Source organism: Sorex araneus, chromosome 8 (genome assembly GCF_027595985.1).
Source record: "Sorex araneus isolate mSorAra2 chromosome 8, mSorAra2.pri, whole genome shotgun sequence".
Classification (NCBI taxonomy): Eukaryota; Metazoa; Chordata; class Mammalia; order Eulipotyphla; family Soricidae; genus Sorex; species Sorex araneus.
Window position 1 is genome coordinate 11,946,473 of NC_073309.1, and position 19,709 is coordinate 11,966,181.

Here is a 19,709-nt window from a genome sequence, read left to right on the forward strand (position 1 = left end):
TTGGAGCTGGGGCTGCGAGCGATAGCACAGTGGGTAGGGCGTTTTGTTTGCCTTGCACTCGGCCAACCAGGTTCGATTCCCAGCATCCCAGATGGTTCCCTAAGCACCGCCAGGAGTAATTCCTGAGTGCATGAGCCAGGAGTAGCCCATATGCATTGCCGGCATAAAAAAAAAGAATATTGGAGGTAATGGGGACCTTAGTAATAATTCAATCCAATCTACTCACTTTTATACTTTGGGTTGGGAGGGTTGGTTTTGTTTAGTTTCTTCTTTTAGTTTTGGATTTGGGGACACACACTTCAGGGGCTGATACTCCTGTTGAGGGTCGTTTGGGCTACTCCTGCTGAGGGCATAGTAATGTTGGGGGCCAAATCCAAGCCTCTAGCATAAGAAGCATATGTACAATCTCTTTGGGCTATCTTCCCCAATCCTCCTATTTTTGGATGTTTTTTTAGGGGGGAGGCTGAGATACCCTGCAATGCCCAGGACTTATTCCTGGCTCTGAACTCAGGGATCATTCCTGATAGGGCTGAGGGGACCATGTGGAGTGTCAGGGATAAAACCTAGGTGAACAACATGCAAAGCAAGTCTTCTACTCACTATACTCTGTCTCCAGCCCCTCTAGTTACTTTTAATGTGATATAAACTGAAAAACTGAGAAAACTAAGGTCTAGAAAAGAACCAAAGTTCTCCCAAGTTATAGTTAGTATACTGCAGACCAGTGCCTGAAAATACTGATGTCACCTTTTCTTGAATGCCTCAACTTTCAAATTGGTCTTTCAGATAGTGTAAAATCATCACATACCACAAGTACAGAATACTCAAGAAGAAGTAGAAATGAGTTAAGACACAAGCTTGCTCATTGGATCTATAGTTAAAAAACTGAAGTAATCAGGCGTTATCTAAGAATGACAGGATATTCCTACCACGTAAGAGCACAGGCCCATTCTGGAGATTCTCAGCAAATCAGTACAACGTGGCCTTTGGTACAATGGGAAAGCCTGAGAATGCCGGTATTGCTCAGGCCTGAAGTGCCAGGGATTAATTACGCAGGCTACTGTGGTAGGGTATGGGGAGCATGAGGAATAGGGTTGTTGGGGAACCTCTCTACAACTAATAATGATTCTTGAGGGAACAATGAGCACTAGGGATTGAAAAGATTGGTCACATTGGAAAGCAATAACCCCTGTACTATTTCTAAGGCTCCTAAGTTTTATCAATGAATAAATAACTACAGCACAGCCCATTAAGCACTATTACAGAAAAATTTATTGAATGTATAGAAAGTAAAAAAAGTAGAAAGAAAGAAGAAGAAAGAAAGAAAGAAAGAAAGAAAGAAAGAAAGAAAGAAAGAAAGAGAAGAAGAAAGAAAGAAAGAAAGAAAGAAAGAAAGGGAGAAAGAAAGAAAGAGAAGAAGAAAGAAAGAAAGAAAGAAAGAAAGGAAAGAAAGAAAGAAAGAAAGAAAGGGAGAAAGAAGAAAGAAAGAAAGAAAGAAAGAAAGAAAGAGAAAGAAAGAAAGAAAGAAAGAAAGAAAGAAAGAAAGAAAGAGAAGAAAGAAAGGGGAGAAGAGAAAGAAAGAAAGAAAGAAAGAAAGAAAGAAAGAAGAGAAAGAAAGAAAGGAAAGAAAGAAAGAAAGAAAGAAAGAAAGAAAGAAAGAAAGGGAGAAAGGGAGAAAGAAAAGAAAGAGAAAGAAAGAAAGAAAGAAAGAAAGAAAGAAAGAAAGAAGAAAGAAAGAAAGAAAGAAAGAAAGAAAGAAAGAAAGAAAGAAAGAAAGAAAGAAAGAAAGAAAGAGGGAGGGAGGGAGGGAGGGAGGGAGGGAGAGAGGCAGGAGGGAGGGAGGGAGGAAGGATGAAGGAAAGGAAAGAAGACGAAAGAAAGAAAGAAAGAAAGAAAGAAAGAAAGAAAGAAGAGAAGAAAGAAAGAAGAAAGAAAGAAAGAAGAAAGAAAGAAGAAAGAGGGAGGGAGGGGAGGGAGGGAGGGAGGAAGGAAGGAAGGAAGGAAGGAAGGAAGGAAGGAAGGAAGGAAGGAAGGAAGGAAGGAAGGAAGGAAGGAAGGAAAAGGAAAGAAAGAAAGAAAGAAAGAAAGAAAGAAAGAAAGAAAGAAAGAAAGAAAGAAAGAAGAAAGAAAGAAAGAAAGAAAGAAAGAAAGAAAGAAAGAAAGAAAGAAAGAAAGAAAGAAAGAAAGGAAGGTTGGGTCCAAGGATAACTTAGTGGTAGAGATTGACATGCAAAAATAAGGCCCACAGTTCAAACTCTTGCACCCTCCCCATACCCAAGGACTCCTAGCACCAAAACAAGAGTGCTATCTCCAGCATAAATCCATACTTCTAAAACAAACTTGTTGAAAGTGTTTGAAAAGAACACTATCTCAACAAATTTTTTAAAGGTAATTTTAAAATAGATTCCTTACATATTCTAAAAGAATGATGCAACTCATTCCTTAATAACAAATGAATACAAAAGGTATTTCCTAGGCAGAAGAAAGTTCAATGGGCTGAGTTCATGCTTTGCATGCAGAAACCCCTAGTTTCAATCCCAAATCCTGGTAATACTTGGTCCTCCAAACACTGTCTGGAGCAATATCCAAACACAGAGCAAGAAGTAGTCCCTGAACATCGCCATATGTGGCCAAAAATCTGGGGGGGGGAAGATATTTCTTTGAAAGGAAACTGGGAATTAATTACCTATATCTTGCTCAAATCATATATTCACTGGAGAAATGAGTAATAAGGATTATTAAATTTTGGGGCTGGAGATAGTACAGCAGGGAGGGTGTTTGCCTTGTATGCGGCCGACCCAGGTTCAATTCCCAGCATCCCATATGGTCCCCTGAGCACTGCCAGGAGTAATTCCTGAGTGCAAAGCCAGAAGTAATCCCTGTGCATCACCGGGTGTGATCCAAAAAGAAAAAAAAAAACAGATTATTAAATTTTAAAATTAAAAGGTAAGAGCCAAGAGTGGTTTCCAAAACTCCTAAGACTTCCTAACAAGTCTTAGTTCTTTATAGGATATGAGTAGGAAGACTTTCTTTTTGGTTTTGGTTTTGGGGTCCACTCCTGGGAAGAGAATTCATGGATATAAAACCGTTCTTTTCCATAACACTTTGTATTTAAGGTTGTTTTTGTTTAGGGGTCACACCCAGCAGTGCTCAACCCTGGCTCAGGGATCCAGTCTGGTTACCTTGGGGAACTATTACTCTAGCTCCTGTATTTAAGTATTCTTAAGAAGTATTATTCTCAGAAATAAATTGGGTAATGCAAATGAGGGGGTTATGCCCTTTTTTATTTTTTAAAAAATGGGGGGAGGGACTCCCCTGGCGATGCTCAGGGTTTATTTCTGTCTCTGTGCGTAGGGATCAGATAATGGGAGCCAGAAATCGAACCAGGTCAGTTATGTGCAAGGCAAGCACCTTATGTGCTGTAATATTGTTCTGAACTCCATATCCTTTTTCCAAAACGGTCCTATTCTGGCTACCAAGTCAATAAAAAAAATATAATGGAAACAAACCAGGATCATCAGTACACAAATACTGTGGCCATATGTGAACCACACAGCAGAAACATCACTAAATTTCCTGGAATAAATAATTTCCATTTCCACTTCCACAACTGACTTCTGCCCAATAGTCAAACTAACAATTTGAATCAAGTAGAAAGGTAATTTGATGCCAAGAAAGATGTGGGAAATTGCTGAGTGGAAAAATACTTGCTTAAACCACAGACTGTTTGAGCACTGAAGGGGCTGATGTTGCAAATTTTCATGTGTTGGTAGATCATGTGAAAAATTCCTGCTTCAGTTCAAGACTGGATGTTCTTAAATGGGTTTTAGCTTTCCTAAAGCGTAAAACTGTAGTCAGTTCATTTGGATTGTGTGTGCAATATACTAACACACATAGGAGATTCTTTCTATCCACAGAGCAAAATTAATCATTTGTCTCTGTGAAGAATTTATGTTTCTGAAAGAATTTCAAATCTGTGCAGAGAAAAAGCCTGAGGTGCTATTTCTTTTTAAACTGTGGCAAAGTCGGACTCAGACATTACTGTCTCAACATGTTTCTTCTTTTGAGGAGCAGGAAGATTCCATATATGGAGTAAATCCTGAGTACAACTCAGTGACTTTAGTGCCAGGTGGGGAATTTACGGTGGCCCTATTGAAGCAAATGGAGCTGAGTCACAGTGCCATCCACTTCTGCTTCCACGTAACAGTCCTCACCAGCTAGAGGGATAGGACAGCAGGTAGGGCAATCCACAGCATGAATCCACATGAACCCACTAGGAGTGATCCCTGAGAGCAGAGTCAGGAGTAAGCCTTGAGCACAGCCAGGTGTGTACACCCTTCTCCCACCAAAAAAAGAATAGTCCACATCCGTTTCTAGCTTATAAAAGAACATTAGGGGAGGATTCAGCAACAGATTCTTACTGTAATAAGTAGTAAAGAGTGCAGGTAGGGCACTAGCATGAGGCCAACCTGGGTTCAATCCCTGGCACTGCATATGGTCTCCATAGGGCCCCAGGAGTGATCCCGGAGTGCAAAGTCAGGAAGTAAACCCTGCGCACCTCTGGTGTGGCCAAATATAAAATTTAAAAGGTCCTGAAAGTGCAAAAGATTCATAGCTGGGCCAGAGAAATAGCTAGAAGTGTTGGAATGCACTCTTGCCAGAGAAATAACTATAAGCTTTGCATGCTGGAGGCCGGGGTTTGGTCCCCTGCACTGCATGGTCCCCTGAGTACCTAACTGGGAGTAGCCCCTGATCACTTCTGGGTGTGATCTCAAAACAAACACACATACACACACACACACACACTCACACAAAATCACAATCTTGGGGTCAGAGCCACAGTGGGTAGGGAACTTGCCTTGCATATGACTGACCCAGGTTTGATCCCTGGCACAAATAGTACCCCAGGCCTCATCAGGAATGATCTCTGAGCACAGAGGCAGGAGTAAGCCCTGGGAACCACTGGGTACAGCCCCAACCCCTGCCCCAAATCACAATATACATTTAATATAAATAGTAACCATAACACTACTTTCTATTCCCTCTAAATATAGGATTTTTTGTTTCTTTAAAATAATTTTTAGGGAGCTGGAGCAATAGTATAGTGGGTAGGGCATTTGCTTTGCACGCGGCTGACCCAGGTTCAATTCCCAGTGTCCCATATGGTCCCCTGAGCACCACCAGGAGTAATTTCTGAGTGCAAAGCCAGGAGTAACCCCTGTGCATTGCCGGGTGTGACCCAAAAAGCAAAAAAAAAAAAAAAAAATTTAGTATCTGATGAGATGTGAGAAGTTCTCCAACTTTCATCATAAACCCTGAGGTGAAAATTGGGAAGATGAACAGACTGTCTTACAGCCATGCGCAGATGAAACACGGTCAGAGACTGTAAGTCCCTTAAGCAAACAGCAAGTGCAAAATATTTTGCCTAGAGCATGGTTAAATCTGACACAGTGGCAAAGGATCGCAGAGACACTGGGAATAAGACGCAACAAATCATAGATGCTCAGGTAATAGCTAAAATGATAGGAACAGGTGATGTAAACATGAGACGTAACAAGGGCAATGAATCAGGACCCTGCCAGCTCCTAAATTAGCTAAAATTAGTTTTCCTGACAAGACTAAAGTGTTTATTATTAACAGAGGAGTTAAAATTTATCTTTTCTCCCTCCTTCCCTTCCCCGCTTTTCCTCCTGCCTTTGAATCCTTTCCTTTATCTTCTTTCCCTCCCTCCCTCTCTTCCTTCCTTCCCTTTATGGGGCTTTAAGATCAAACCCAGGGCCTCATACAAGTGCTCTCTGGCTGAACTACATCCCTAAAATGAACCAATCTTTTCTATAGTACCTGATATAAGCTAGGTACTTTGTAGAAAATATTTTATGCTTTGTGTAACTGTCAATCGTTTGACTGAAAAATAGACTGAAGCATAAAGAATCTCTTACTCTCCTGACATCACGCAGAACTGCTTGACTTGATGGGATCTGTTATTTCTATATAGTACAAGAAGATCATTGGCACAGATGAGGTATATTCTGCTGAAGAGTACATTGTGGGGAAGAACTTGATTTTGGGGCTTAAATCCAGTAGTGTTTGGGGTCATCCCCAGCAGAGTACCATGCATGTCAGGAATCAAATCCAGAGCTGCAGAGATAGTACAGCGGGTAGGGTGCTTGCTTTGCATGCGGCTAACCTGGGTGGGTTTGATCCCCGGTACCCCATGGCCTACAAGCATAGCCAGGAGTGATCCCTGAGAGCAGAGTCAGGAGTAAGCCCTGAGCACTGCCAGTAGGGCCCAAAAACTGAAAAACAAACAAATAAGCAAGCAAAAAACCCTAATCAAACTCAGGGTCTCACAGATTCAAAGGAAGTGTTTTATCACGGGGCCACATTCCTGTTCCCCAAAATACTTTTTCTTGTACTGGAAGACAGATAACACTGACCTATTCTTTTGAGTCTACTTTGACAGTTTCCCAAGCTTTTCACTGGGTCCTAAACAATAGTTTGTCCCAAGTCATTCCCTAGATCTCGCTATGATAGAGCTCCCACACCGTGCCTGCACGAGCTCATGGCAGCTATATTTACTCCTACCGCTGAGGAGATCCTGCTCACAGGAAAACATCATGGGAAAAGCACACAAGCAAACCAGCGAATGAAAAAGATTAAAGAAACGGAATTCTATGTGGAAGTCAAGACTTCTAATTTGACCATTCTCATTAATACAATGTGTAAGAGAAAAGTTAATAATGGATCTTTGAAAGATCATTTAAGGGCTGGAGTGATAGCACAGCAGGCAGGGTGTTTGCCTTGCACATACATGGCCGACCCGGGTTAGATTCCCAGCATCCCATATGGTCCCCTGAGCACCACCAAGAGTAATTCCTGAGCACATGAGCCAGAAGTAACCCCTGTGCATCACCAGGTGAGACCCAAAAAGCAGGGAGGGTGGGGGGAGAAGGATAATTTACATTTTCAAGAGGTTTGTTTTGTAGAAACAACTTAGAAACAACTTTACCTCTTTAAATTATACTTGCTCATGCAAATATTAGTCTTCATCTTCCTTCTCACAGAAAAGGCAACAAGTTGTGGCAAATAAGTAGCAAAAAGAGGACTGAAGACTGAAATGATAGTACAGAGGATAGGGTGTCTGCCTTGCATGCATGCTACCGACCCAGGTTCAACACCCAACATCCCATATGATTTCCTGAGCCTCTCCAGGAGTGATTCCTGAGCACGGAGCCAGGAATAGACCCTGAGCATTGCTGGATGTGTCCCATAAACAAAACAAAAAATGGAGGTAACATGATTAAAATATGACTGTTCATGAAAAATGTTTCAACTAAACTCAAGATTTTTATCTTCAACTAAGAAATCTGAAAGAACTATTCAAACTATTTTCTGGAAATGTGAAAATAATTTCTCAAGATATTTTTAGTGTTGTTGATGATAAATACCAACAGGATTAACATTCCTGCCAGCTGTACTCTGCATCCTAACCTGATTGATATGAAAAGATTTAGCAACAGTTTCCCACCCCCAACATAAAAAAACAACCTTTTCATAAAAAAATTTATATTTCCTCAAATGAATCAAGTGAATACTTTACTAAGCAGTATTAAAGGATTTTATGCCTATGCCTTCTTAATCCTTAATCCCCACTTCCCCACTCAGTGTAGCAACACAGGAAAGTAAGTTAGCCTGCTGTTTTAAGTACACCTTACATGGGGCATAGCGAAGTGGGAGAGCATCTGTTTCACATGTGTGAGGCCCCTAGATTCCACTCAGGATAGTACCTCACATCACTGTGCTCCCCAGGACTGTCCCTGTGATTCCCTGAGCCAGAAATGTGCAAACCCTGCCACACACACACACCCCACCCCCACCACCCTGACACACACACACACCACCACCACCACCACCACCACCACCACCACCACCACCACCAAGTGGACACTGCAACCAACTGTGGGAGCTCTGGCACAGTAACAAGTATATTACAGGGGCTGGAGCGATAGCATAGCGGGTAGGGCGTTTGCCTTGCATGTGGCTGACCCGGGTTCTAATCCCAGCATCCCATATGGTCCCCTGAGCACACCAGGGGTAATTCCTGAGTGAAGAGCCAGGAGTAACCCCTGTGCATCGCCAGGTGTGACCCAAAAACCAAAAAAAAAAAAAAATTGGTCTTTGAGGCACACATGGTGACTCACAGTGCTCAGAGGGTCAAATCCAAGGATCTAGGCCTCCTGCGTGAAAGCAAGCACTCCAGCCCCAATAATTTCATCCCACCCCGCCCCAATAAAAATCATTCTTCTTTACACCCCTAGATAGAAAGCTCAGAGCTAATTCACCATACCCAATCAGCCCCCACATCCTGTCATTTCTTCCTTTAATACATCAGCTCTCAATTTTCCACCGCAATGTGTCTAAGGGATCAAATGCCTGAGCTGATAACTGAGGCCGGCTGCCAGTAACCTCTGGGTGCACGGGCAGTTCAATGGAAGCTGTGCAGATAAGACACGGACGCCAGCAGATTCTGCTTCCCGTGGCAAAACTCAGCCTTTTGAAGACGCTCCTTCCAATTGAATCTTCCTCTTCTCCCCCTCTCTTATTGTCAACCCCACATCTTCTTCTTCAATGACACTTACCTCTGCTTTGGACTGCTTTCAGTACAACAGCTGTAGTTTTTCCTACCTTTGGCCTTTCCTCTTAGCATTGCATCCAAAGCAACCACTGCTGCCAGCCCCAAATTCTGTTCCCCTCATGTCACTTCCTGGCTCAAAAATGGATTGCATCAGTTCCTCCACCCCTTCGATCTTCAACCCTATTCTCAGGGCCTTTCCCCCTTGCTGTACAAGTATGCCCCAATTTAAAACAAAGCAAACCAAACCAAATCAAATACAAAAGCAAAACTTTTCCTGGACACTACATTCAACTCTAGATAGCTTACTCACTTTTATTTTCCTAAGGAGCTTTTAAAAACATGGTCTACTTTGCTGCAGACTGTTTCCATGACATATATGAGGCCCTGGTTTTAATCCACAGAACTGGAAAGAAAAAAGAATATATTTCTCATCAATGAAAGAATGCTTAAGTGTGCTGGCCAAGGAAGTGACCTGGCAATAGAGCACACACTCCTTGTGTGTATGAGGCTCTGGGCTTGATCCTCAGTACCAAAAAAATAAAATAATTTAAAAATACAATCAAACCCCTCAATCACCTGTCCCCTGCTTCTATCACTCTGCTGATAAACATCAGCGATCTTGTTCTCTAATTACCAATGGACTTCTTTTCTGTCCTTGACTTTCTTGGCTTCTGCTGCATCTGAAGACACTTGTCTCCCTTTCTTCCACTTCACCATTTTCTCCAGGTGTTCTCGCTAACTCTTGGACCATTTCACTTCACATACCTTTTCCTCCAATCTCACTTTAAACAAACCTGATTTGATTTCTCTATGTATGTATGTATGTACATATGTTATGGATATTTTCTTCTTACTATTGTGCAATGACTGGGGAACATATACATTTGGTTATGATGCTCACACACTTGGCTGTGGTGCTCACATGTGGTAGCACATCTGGTTGTGGTGATCATGCATTCATCTGTGGTACTTGCTGGGGGTCATATGCTTTACGGTGGTTGAACACCCGGTTTTACACCTGACATTCCCTGGAGGCTTCGATGAAGCTCATACAGGTGCTCATCAGGGCTTGAACTCCTGATTGTGGTGTCTTTACACCTTTCATTGCAGTGCTCACTGGGTTGCGGTGTCTGTCCAAGGTAACACACTTTGGTGGGGGTACTCACACACACCTGGCTATGCACCAAAAATCCTCTGTTGTATCGCTGGGGGGTCCCAGACAGCAGAGTCACCAGGACTGAGCTTGGAGCATGTGTGTGGCATTGAACACCTCACTTGCCAAGCAGGTGCTTTCGGTCCTGAGCCACCCTCCAGGCCACTGACTTCTTTTTAATTTGCTCTCTCTCCTGATGATTGTATCCATACTCACGGCTTCAATTGCCACCTCCACCCTGACATTTCATAAAATCACCAGCTTCAGTCTAGCATATCCTGTACGTCATTCAGACAAGCAAATGGTCTTTTGTGTCAAAATATCCATAGGTAATTAAAATGTAACATGTAAAAAACTAATCTGTTTAAATACATGTTATATACCGAACATTGAAAATAAAGCCCACTCTGGGAAATGTGAGAGCACAGTTCTCCAAATAAATTTAAGATGTACACAATTTACAAAGATCAGCCTTATCTGCTACTCCTCCTCCCCCCAAAAATGCAATCTAAATATATTTCCCCCTGTAGGTTATGTAGGAGTTTTTTTGTTTGGTTGGTTGTTTTTTGTTTTTGTTTTTGGGTCACACCCGGCGATGCACAGGGGTTACTCCTGGCTCATGCACTCAGGAATTACTCCTGGTGGTGCACGGGGGACCATATGGGATGCTGGGAATTGAACCCAGGTCGGCCGCGTACAAGGCAAACACGCTACCTGCTGTGCTATCACTCCAGCCCCAGGAGTTTTGTTTTTATATACTCTTACTCAAGTCTTTTGGTGTGATTAAATGAATAAAGTTGAACCAAACATTTAAAGTAAACTAACCTAAACTTTTTTTGTTTTATTTTGGGGTCCCACCAACAGTACTCAAGACTTACTCCTAGCAGCTCTCAGGGGACCCTGGGGTGCTAGGGATTGAACCAGCTTTCCCATGTGCTTAGCCTGTTGAGCTATTTCTCTAGCATCAAAATTAAGTATTTCCTCCCTGGGGCTAGAGCAATAGCACAGCAGATAGGGCATTTGTCTTGCACACTGCTGACCCAGGTTCGATTCCCAGCATCCCATATGGTCCCCTGAGCACCGCCAGGGGTAATTCCTGAGTGCAGAGCCAGGAGTAACCCCTGTGCATTGCCAGGTGTAACCCAAAAAGCAAAAAAAGAACCAAAAAACAAACAAACAAAAAAAACCATTTCTTCCCCATATTCAATTGTTCTCATGGCTCCGGGCTCTGCACTCAGGGATTACTCCTGGTGGGGTTCAGGGGGACATGCAATGCTGGGGATCGAACCTGGGTAGGCCCTGTGCAAGGCTAATGCCCTACCCACTGTACTATCTCTCTAGTTCCCAAAACTAAACTTCTTATATAAAGTTACAATACTAATTTATCCAGTTTCCCAAGCCAGAAATCTAGATGTTATCCTATACTGTTCTCTCTTCCTTGGGCCTCAAATTATTCCTTTAGACCTATTATTTCTTTTCTTTTCTTCCTTTCTTCCTTCCTTCTTTTCTTTCTTTCTTTCTTTCTTTCTTTCTTTCTTTCTTTCTTTCTTTCTTTCTTTCTCTCTCTCTCTCTCTTTTTTTTATTTTGACAGTGCTCAGTGCTTACTCCTGGCTCTGTGCTCAGAAATTGCTCCTGGCAGTACTCAGGAGACCATATGGGATGCCAGGGACCAAACCCAGATTGGCCACATGCAAGCAAGGCAAATGTTCTACCCACTGTTCTATCTCTCCAACCCCTAGATCTATTGTTTCTATCTCATTTATATTTTCCAACGTCACGCTTTCCAGTTTCACTACCCTTATGGTGTTGCAACAACCGCCTAACTGCTTTCCCTTACCTCATGTCATCCTCTCCTACACTCCATCTGCCAACCTGAACTTTCTAGGATGCCACTCCTTACTCTAAAGCAATTTAAAGCCTGGGCGGCTCCCCAGGCCTAAAACTTTTGACAGTTCACACCCACAGAGTGTACACTCTCCACCTTCGAATATTCATTAATGTCATATGTATAAATAGGAAACAGATAAAAATAGAAATCAAGGAACAATGGGATAAAGATGAAATACACTAACATATCCCTGATGAAATCATACTAGTTTAGTTTCTATATGACTCAAAGTATAATATACTCTTAAAGTGAAGTTCATTGATGATAATGTGCATAACTCCTTATTCTATTAGTCTCTGTTTCAATTTCTTTTAGGCTTACTTCTTGGCAGATAAGATTATCTTGTAAGGTTACAGAGTTCCTTTTTGGGAGGAGAAATATCAGCTCTATCTTTCTATTACTATTTGCACTGCTAGGACTATCTAAAATTAATGATTTCCTTGTGAAACTTTCTGAGAAACTTACTCTTGTTCTTTTTGCTTTTTTGGGTCACACCCAGCAATGCTTAGGGGTAGTTACTTCTGGCTCCGCACTCAGAAATTACTCCTGGCGGTACTGGGGGAACCATACGGAATAGATCAAACCCGGGTCTGCCGCATGCAAGGCAAACGCCCTACCCGCTGTACCATCACTCTGGCCCCAAAACTTACTCATTTTATAGAGATTTAGTTAAAAGAAGATAACAAAACTAAATCCACACAATTCCCGAGTAAACTGCCAAAGTTACACTGTGATAATGGCTGTCAAATTAGTCATACTACTCAGCCTCTCTGACATTCTGATGTGTCACCTCCTATGTCAACTGTATACAGGCACTGTCATAAGACAGAGGTCATAAGACAGAGGAAAACAATGTCTATAAATTAGACATTAATAAAGGTCAAATTCAGGGGCCAGGCATGTGGCTCAGTGACAGAGAACAGGCCTTGTATGGGGATGGGGGAAGGGGAACAGGAAGGGAGTGAGGGAGGGAATGGAGGGAGGGAAGGAGTGAAGAAAGGAAGGAAGGAAGGAAGGAGTAGGAAGAAAAAGAAGTCAGAATGCATGCTAACCTACATGGACAGTGAGTAGATCTAAATAGTTCAGAACAATAAAAAAATAAAAAATCCCACAAATGAAATTTAATTCCTAATGTCTAAAGATATACATTTAATCACAATGCAGAGTAACCTTTATTCTGGAAGAACTACTCTGCAGAAATACATCAGCTGAAGTCACTGAGTTATCCTTTGAGATCTAAAGTAAAGAATGGTTATGGGGGCCAGAGAGATAGCACAGCAGCTAAGGCGCCTGCCTTGCATATAACTGAACTGGGTTCAATCTCTGGCACCACATATGTGGCACCACATATGATCTAACTGATCTCTGAGCTCACAGTCAGAAGTAAGCCCTAAGCACAGCAGGGGTGCCACCAAGAAAAACAAAAATATCAATTGGTCATGGTTTCTAAGTATTTTCAAAATGTTCATCACCACTCAATATTAAACTAAATAAACTCAAATTTCTATATTCACTTGGAGGCCATATTTTAGCATATAGGGAATGTTCCAAGAAATAATATGAGTGCTGGAGAGGTAGTACAGCAGTAGGGTATTTACATATGGCTAACCCAGGTTGGATCCCTGGAGCTCCATATGGTTCCCTGAGCATACCAGGAGGGACCCCTGAGCACAAAGTCAGTAATAAACCCTGAGCACTGCTAGGTGTGGCCCCCAAACCAGAAAGAAAAAAACTAAATAATAAAGGAGGAGGGGTGCTAGTACAGGGGTTAAGGCATTTCCAGAACACTGCCACAAGTGATGAGCAGAGCTGGACTAAGTCAAAATACCCTTCAGGTGTGACCCAAATTCCCTATCCCAGCCAACAGAATATAAAGAATCTGGTTAAAAGGACATAAGTTTTTATATAAACACGTCTAGTCATTTAAATGAAATACAAAGGTAAACATAACTTTTTTAATGAAGTAAAAGTTATTATTATTTTGGTTTTGGGTCACACCCAGCAGTGCTCAGAGATCACTCAAGTGATGATCAGGGGACCTCATAGGTGCCAGAATAAAATCAGGAATTGTCACATGCATAGCAAGGGTCTTACCCGCTATTTTCTCTCCAGCCCTCTATGTCAACGGCACTGGCCACTGTTCAAAACTAAATTCATAATCTTATCATGTATTTCTTTGGAACCTTTGATTCTCACAACACCTTATCTTGGCTTTGGTGATAATGCTTTTGTTCGACTGTTCAGACTTTGTTCTTTTATTTTTTTTTTTGGTAACTGGGCCCCATCCGGCAGAGTTCAAGACTTACACCTGGCTCAGCACTCAGTGATCACTCCTGGTGGGGCTCAGGAACCACATGAGGTACAGGGGATCAAATCTGGGGCCACTACAGGTAAGGCAAGCACCTTACCTGTTGCACTATTGCTCCGCGCCCCCTTCTTTTAAACTGCTCTGGAGGCCATACCCTTTCATGCTGGGGTATGGTGCTGATGTGGTATCAGGGACCATTCCAAGAAGACATATGTACAAGCTTGTGCTCAACTACTTGAGTCACACTCCTGGCTTGTGGTCATTGATCTTTTATCTTTTTGGTTTATGGGCCACACAAGGCAATGGTTAGGGGTTACTCCTGGCTCTGTGCTCAGGCATTACTCCTACTCAGGGGACCATATGGGGTCCTCAGGATGGAAGTTGGGTTGGTGCCCTACCCACTGTACTACCACTCCAACTCCAGTTGTTGTTCTTTGGGGTTGTTTACTACTGCCTTCCCAGTGACTAGACATGTGCCCAGCCCATCAACTGTAAATGAGCAAGAAGCCTTGGAGGAAGGTTTTATAATCACCTTGGCTTTACAGATGAGGAAACTTAAGGTTTAGTTAACAGGCTGAGTAAGCAGCCTAGGGGTTACAAACCACCAGTCAGAAACAACCCCAAGGATGTACAAAATCCTCATTTGTACACGATCTTCACTACACAAGATAGCGTCTGTGCTCCTGTCCTCCCCTGAACACATCTCGCTTGCTTGTCTCTATTTCTGTATTTCCAGTAAAGAAGGCTGTGTTCTCTCTCCTCTCCCCACCTCTACTTTTTTTGTTTTGGGTTCACACCCAATAGCACTCAGAACTTATTCCTAGCTCTGCACTCAGGGATCACTCCAGACAGGCTCCAGGGATCACAGGTGTCAGGGATCAAACTCAGGTCGGCCACTTGCAAGGCAAGTGCCTGGTCTGCTGTACAAGTGATCCGGTCCCCAGGTTCTCTCTTGGACACATCCCCCTCTTTGCTTTCACATCTTTCTAAGCAAGGTTCATTCAGAAAAAATTACCTCGCTTCACATACACAAACACAAAAGGTCTCTCATTGTGTGTGTAATGGTATAAAGCGTATTAGGATAGGGCTCAATTCAACCTTCAACTTCCCCATCAATATTCGCCTGGGCACTGTTAACCTCTGGTCCATTAAGCATCACTCGAACCCTCTCCAGCATAAGATTCCTCTCTATGATTCTATCAGTGCTTTTAGCTCATTGCTTATTATTTGGGTTTTGGGGGAAGGGAGTGGCCATATCTAGCAATACTTATTATTTGGGTTTTGGGGGGAGGGAGTGGCCATATCTAGCAATATTCAGGGATCATTCTTGGTGGTGCTTAGGGGACCAGGTGGTGCCAGGGATTCACCCTGGATCTCCTGCAAAGTAAAGCACGTGCTCAGTCACTCAGTGCTAACTCCAGCCCCAACAAACTTTTGATTTCGGTTTTTGGTCCACACTCAATGGTGTTCAGGAATTACTCCTGGCAGTGATTGGGGGACCATATGTGATGCCATGGATAAAACCTAGGTCAGGCATGGGCAAGACAAGTGTCCTCCCTGCTGTACAACTGCTCCAGCCCCATGCTTATTCTTTATCCCTTTTATTTTTAAATTAATGATAAACAAGTATGTTTCTTGACATGGGCCACACCCAGCTATGCTCAGAGATCACTCTTAGCAGAGCTGGGGGACCATATGTGGTGTCAGGGATCAAACTAAAATCAACAGCGTGCAAGGCAAGTGCTAAAACTCCTATACTGCCTCCCTAAAGTTTTTTGAGGGACAGAGCTGGGGATTGAACCTGGGCCTCCCACATGCAAAACATGCTAACCCACTGAGCTGTGGCTCCAACAAAGAACTTTTTTGGGGGAGCGGGCCTTACCCAAAGGTGCTCAGAGGCTACTCCCACTGCAGAAGGTGACTGCTAGAGGGGCTCTACTTCCCAGCCCTCCAGCACTGGCTAAGTGTGCATGCGCTCCATTGAGATGCAAAGCAAACCCTCACCCTGCTGTCTCTGTCTGTCTCTGTCTCTGTCTCTGTCTCTCTCTCTCTCTCTCTCTCTCTCTCTCTCTCTCTCTCTCTCTCTCTCTCTCTCTCTCTCTCTCTCACTCACTACAAACTTCCTGTGGCCAAAAATCAGGCATCTTCAAATATCTCTGGTGGGTAGTAATATTGAATAAATGTTTGATGAATAATCCCTCCAAATCCCAGGGATAAAAAGGAGCCCTTTAAACTCAGGTCCCTAACCACAGGAACCAGAGAGAACAGTTTTTCTTTCTAGGGGGTGGCAAAGGCATGCCTGAAATTCCCTGCCCACACCACAAAAGAGAATCACTATGCTATGTCAAGATAGTTTTTCAAGTTTTGAGACATCTAACGGAAGGTTAATATACTTCCAAAACTCCAAGAGCTTAGCATAAAATCTAGCAATTAAAAGTGGCCTACTTTCTAGATGGGACATCATAAGCTCTCAATTTCAAATATTTTACTGGTTACATTAGATCACTGTTTTTAGTGATTTTGCACATTCTAGGTAATTTTATATCCTTTAACTTGAAAATGTTATTTTGAGGTCAGCAAGATAGTACAGCGGGTAGGGCGCTTGCTTGCACAAAGCTGACCAGGGTTCTATCCCTGGCACCACATATGGTCCTCAAAATGCACCAGGAATTAAAAAAAAAAAAATGCACCAGATATGATCCCTGTGGATAGAACCAGATATACAAAACAGCTAAGAACAGCTTAGTGTGGTCAAAAACAAAAGAAAATAAAAACAATTATTTTGTACCTCTTCACAAACAGGACAAAAGAACCCGTTGAGGGCCAAGGAGATAATATGGCAGGTAAGGCACTTGCCTTGCACACAGTGGACCCGAGTTCAATCCCCAGCACTACATGTGTTTCTCTGAGCCCTTCTAGGGAGGAGCCCTAAGCAGCACAGGGCCAGAAGTAAGCCCTGATACCTTGATACAGCCTGGTGAGGTGTGGCCCAAAATTACATCTGTTGTAAAGGTTTAAACTATGTATCTTCATCATAGAGCACAACAAAAATAGTCCTACATTAAATATGTTGGCTCTAAGAACTTAGCTAGATCAATTTTAAGATACCTATGAAAGGGAACTAACTGGGGAAACACTCTGTGGGTTCCAGGGGACTATGTGGTATCCAGAAATTGACCCCAATGCTCCCACATGCAAAGCTGTTTGACCCCTTCAAGGTTTTTACACAGGCATTGCCTAAGTGCCTCTCTGTGCTTTTACTTCTTTTATAAACCCTATTTTTCTGGGCAGAATTCAACCCTGACACTAACTGAAGGGGAAAAAATCATTTAAAGAAAGTGGGACACTGGAATTTCACAAACCGGTCTGGAAAAAAAGTGAAAATCACTTTGCCAAGCTGGGATTCTGGGCTGGGGTTTTGATGAGTAGTTCCTCCTTGTTCCCGTTCCTGATTTTCCTCTGCAGGAATACCCTCCTGACTCATCTCTGCCCAGAAAATATCTCCCTGACTAAAACCCAATTTCCACTACTTCCTAACTTTGCACTGCCTTAGCATGCATACATTGTTTGCATTGCACCATCAGGCACTCATGAGTCGCTGGCGGTTTTTGGTTTTTTTAGTGTGTGTGTGTTGCTGTTTTTTCCTATCCTCTCCCCCAACTGCAGACCAGAGACCTCGCTTTTACGCTGTCTTCCATTTACCAGCCATTAAAAAGCTCCTTGAACGACCGAGCCGCCTGGGATCAAGAAAGCCCATCACTCAAAAAACCTCTGAAGCCAGCAACTGGTTTACACGTGTCTACTCAGGTGCGGGGTTTTGAATTTCTGCCTTTAATATCGCCTCACGCGCCTCGATACAAGAAAAAAAGAAGAAAAAAAAAAACTCTCCCGTGTAAGATCACGCGCCTCCTAACTTAACTCCAGGCAAACAGAATTCAGCTTTTTTGGGAAACGCCTACGGAGCGGCGCGCCGAGGAACACCGCGGCGGCGCGTCTCGGGTGGGCACGCGGGCCGGGAACGTTCCACCGGACACCGCGGCTCCGGGGGTCCCGGGAGCGCATCGCCCGGGGTCACTGCTGGGAGCCCGCCGTGGGTCCGACCCCCAAGTGCCCCGCGCTCCGGGTGGCTGGCTCGAGCTCACCGCGGGCGTGCGGGGGGCCGGGCTGGGTTGCTAGGTGGGGTGGTGGGTTTGGGGGGGGAGCCCGAGGGGGCGTGCGGAGAGCGGCCGGCTCGGGTCCCCGCCCCCCCCCCCCACACCCAGCCCCAAGCCGGGCGTCCGGGGCCGGCCCGGGTTCCCCGCAAGGAGCCTCGCGCCGCGGCGGGGGAGGGGAGGGAACAAAGTGAGCGCGGCCGCCGGCCCCGCGCCCGCCCCGCGCCCGCCCGCGCCGGCCCAGCGCTCACCCTCCAGCAGCACCTCCTTGCCCGCGCGCTTCAGCGCCTGCACGGCCTGGTCGTGGGTGGCCTGGCGCAGGTCCGTGCCGTTCACCGACAGGATGGCGTCGCCCAGCCGCAGCGCCCGGCTCTGGTCGGCCGCCAGCCCCGGGAAGATCTTGGAGATGAGGATGGGCATCCGGTTCTCGCGGCCGCCCTTGATGCTGATGCCCAGGCCGCCCGCCTCCTGCTTCACCACCCGCACCCGGCGCACGGGCGGCGACGCGCCCGCCTCGCCCGCGGGGCCCCGCGCCGGCGCCGGCGGGCTCGGGGGGCCCAGGCCGCGGCTCGGGCTCGCGGGCAGCGAGTCGCCCGCCCCGCCGCCGCCGTTCGCGAGGCCGTTGAAGGCGGCCGCCGCCAGCCCCAGGGACGCCTCGGCTTCGGCCGCCGCGGCGTCGCCCGTCAGGCTCAGGCTCTCGCCGCTCAGCTCGGCCACCACCCGGACCCAGCGCTCCCGCAGGAGCAGCTCCAGCAGCCCCGCTTTGGTGGCCCGCGTCCACACCGCCATGGCCGGCCCCGCTCCCGCCGCCGCAGTCGCCGCAGCCACCCTCATTCCAGTCAGGCGGCCGCGGCGCTTCCCCCTTCCCGCCCGAGGGGGCGGGCCCGGCCCCTCCCCCGCCGATTAATTATTCATGAGGGACACGCCCACCGCGGGGGCGAGCCGGACGGAGCGGCTTCCGGGAGGTTCCAGAGCCGCGAGCTGTCCGAGGCGGGGGCGGGGCCCTAGCAGTGCGGCTCCCCAGAAGTGCTCCTGTCACCTTCCCCCTGGGTTTGGTCCCCGTTTGTCCTCCGTACTCCTGCAGCCTGGGCACGGCCAGCAAAAGCAGCTTCGAGAAGCACTTTCCGGGTCGGCCTGGCTGGATTGCGGACTCACGCTTGCCCGGATTGGTTGATTTCGAATTTACTGCGTGCACGGGCCTCAGAGTTCTTTTTTGAGGTCTGGAGATGAACTGTGTAAAACTGAGCTGAGAGCTGGCGGTCTAGCGAGGGAGGAAACAGAAATAACCAAGCATATGTGAGAGAGTCTTTGCGGTGAAGTGATAGCTACGACGCCCTGTGGGCCAGAGATAGCCCAGGAGGAAGAGTGCAGGCTCTCAGAAGGCCGGCCCCCATCCCCCCCAATCTCCCACCCCCAGCAAGGCAGGGAGCAGTTCCTGAGCTTCTCTAGGTGTGACCCAAAAAACAGACACGGTGGAGAACACGGGAGAGACATTGGTTTGGCATGGAGTCATCTTCACAGTTGACAATGAAAAGTGATTAGCAGAGCAGGAGAAACCCCTCAGGCAAAGAATGAT

At 45.4% G+C, this 19,709-nt stretch overlaps 1 protein-coding gene across 1 annotated transcript in view; it reads right to left on the minus strand.

Moving 5' to 3' along the window:
- SNTB2 (syntrophin beta 2) overlaps positions 1-18,985 on the minus strand; it is a 74,021-nt gene extending 55,036 nt beyond the window's left edge. The window contains exon 1 of the mRNA XM_055145216.1: positions 18,385-18,985. Coding sequence (XP_055001191.1) covers positions 18,385-18,967 — 583 coding nt within the window. The 5' untranslated portion in view covers positions 18,968-18,985. The remainder of the gene's footprint in view (positions 1-18,384) is intronic.
- Between the last annotated feature and the right edge of the window lie 724 nt (positions 18,986-19,709).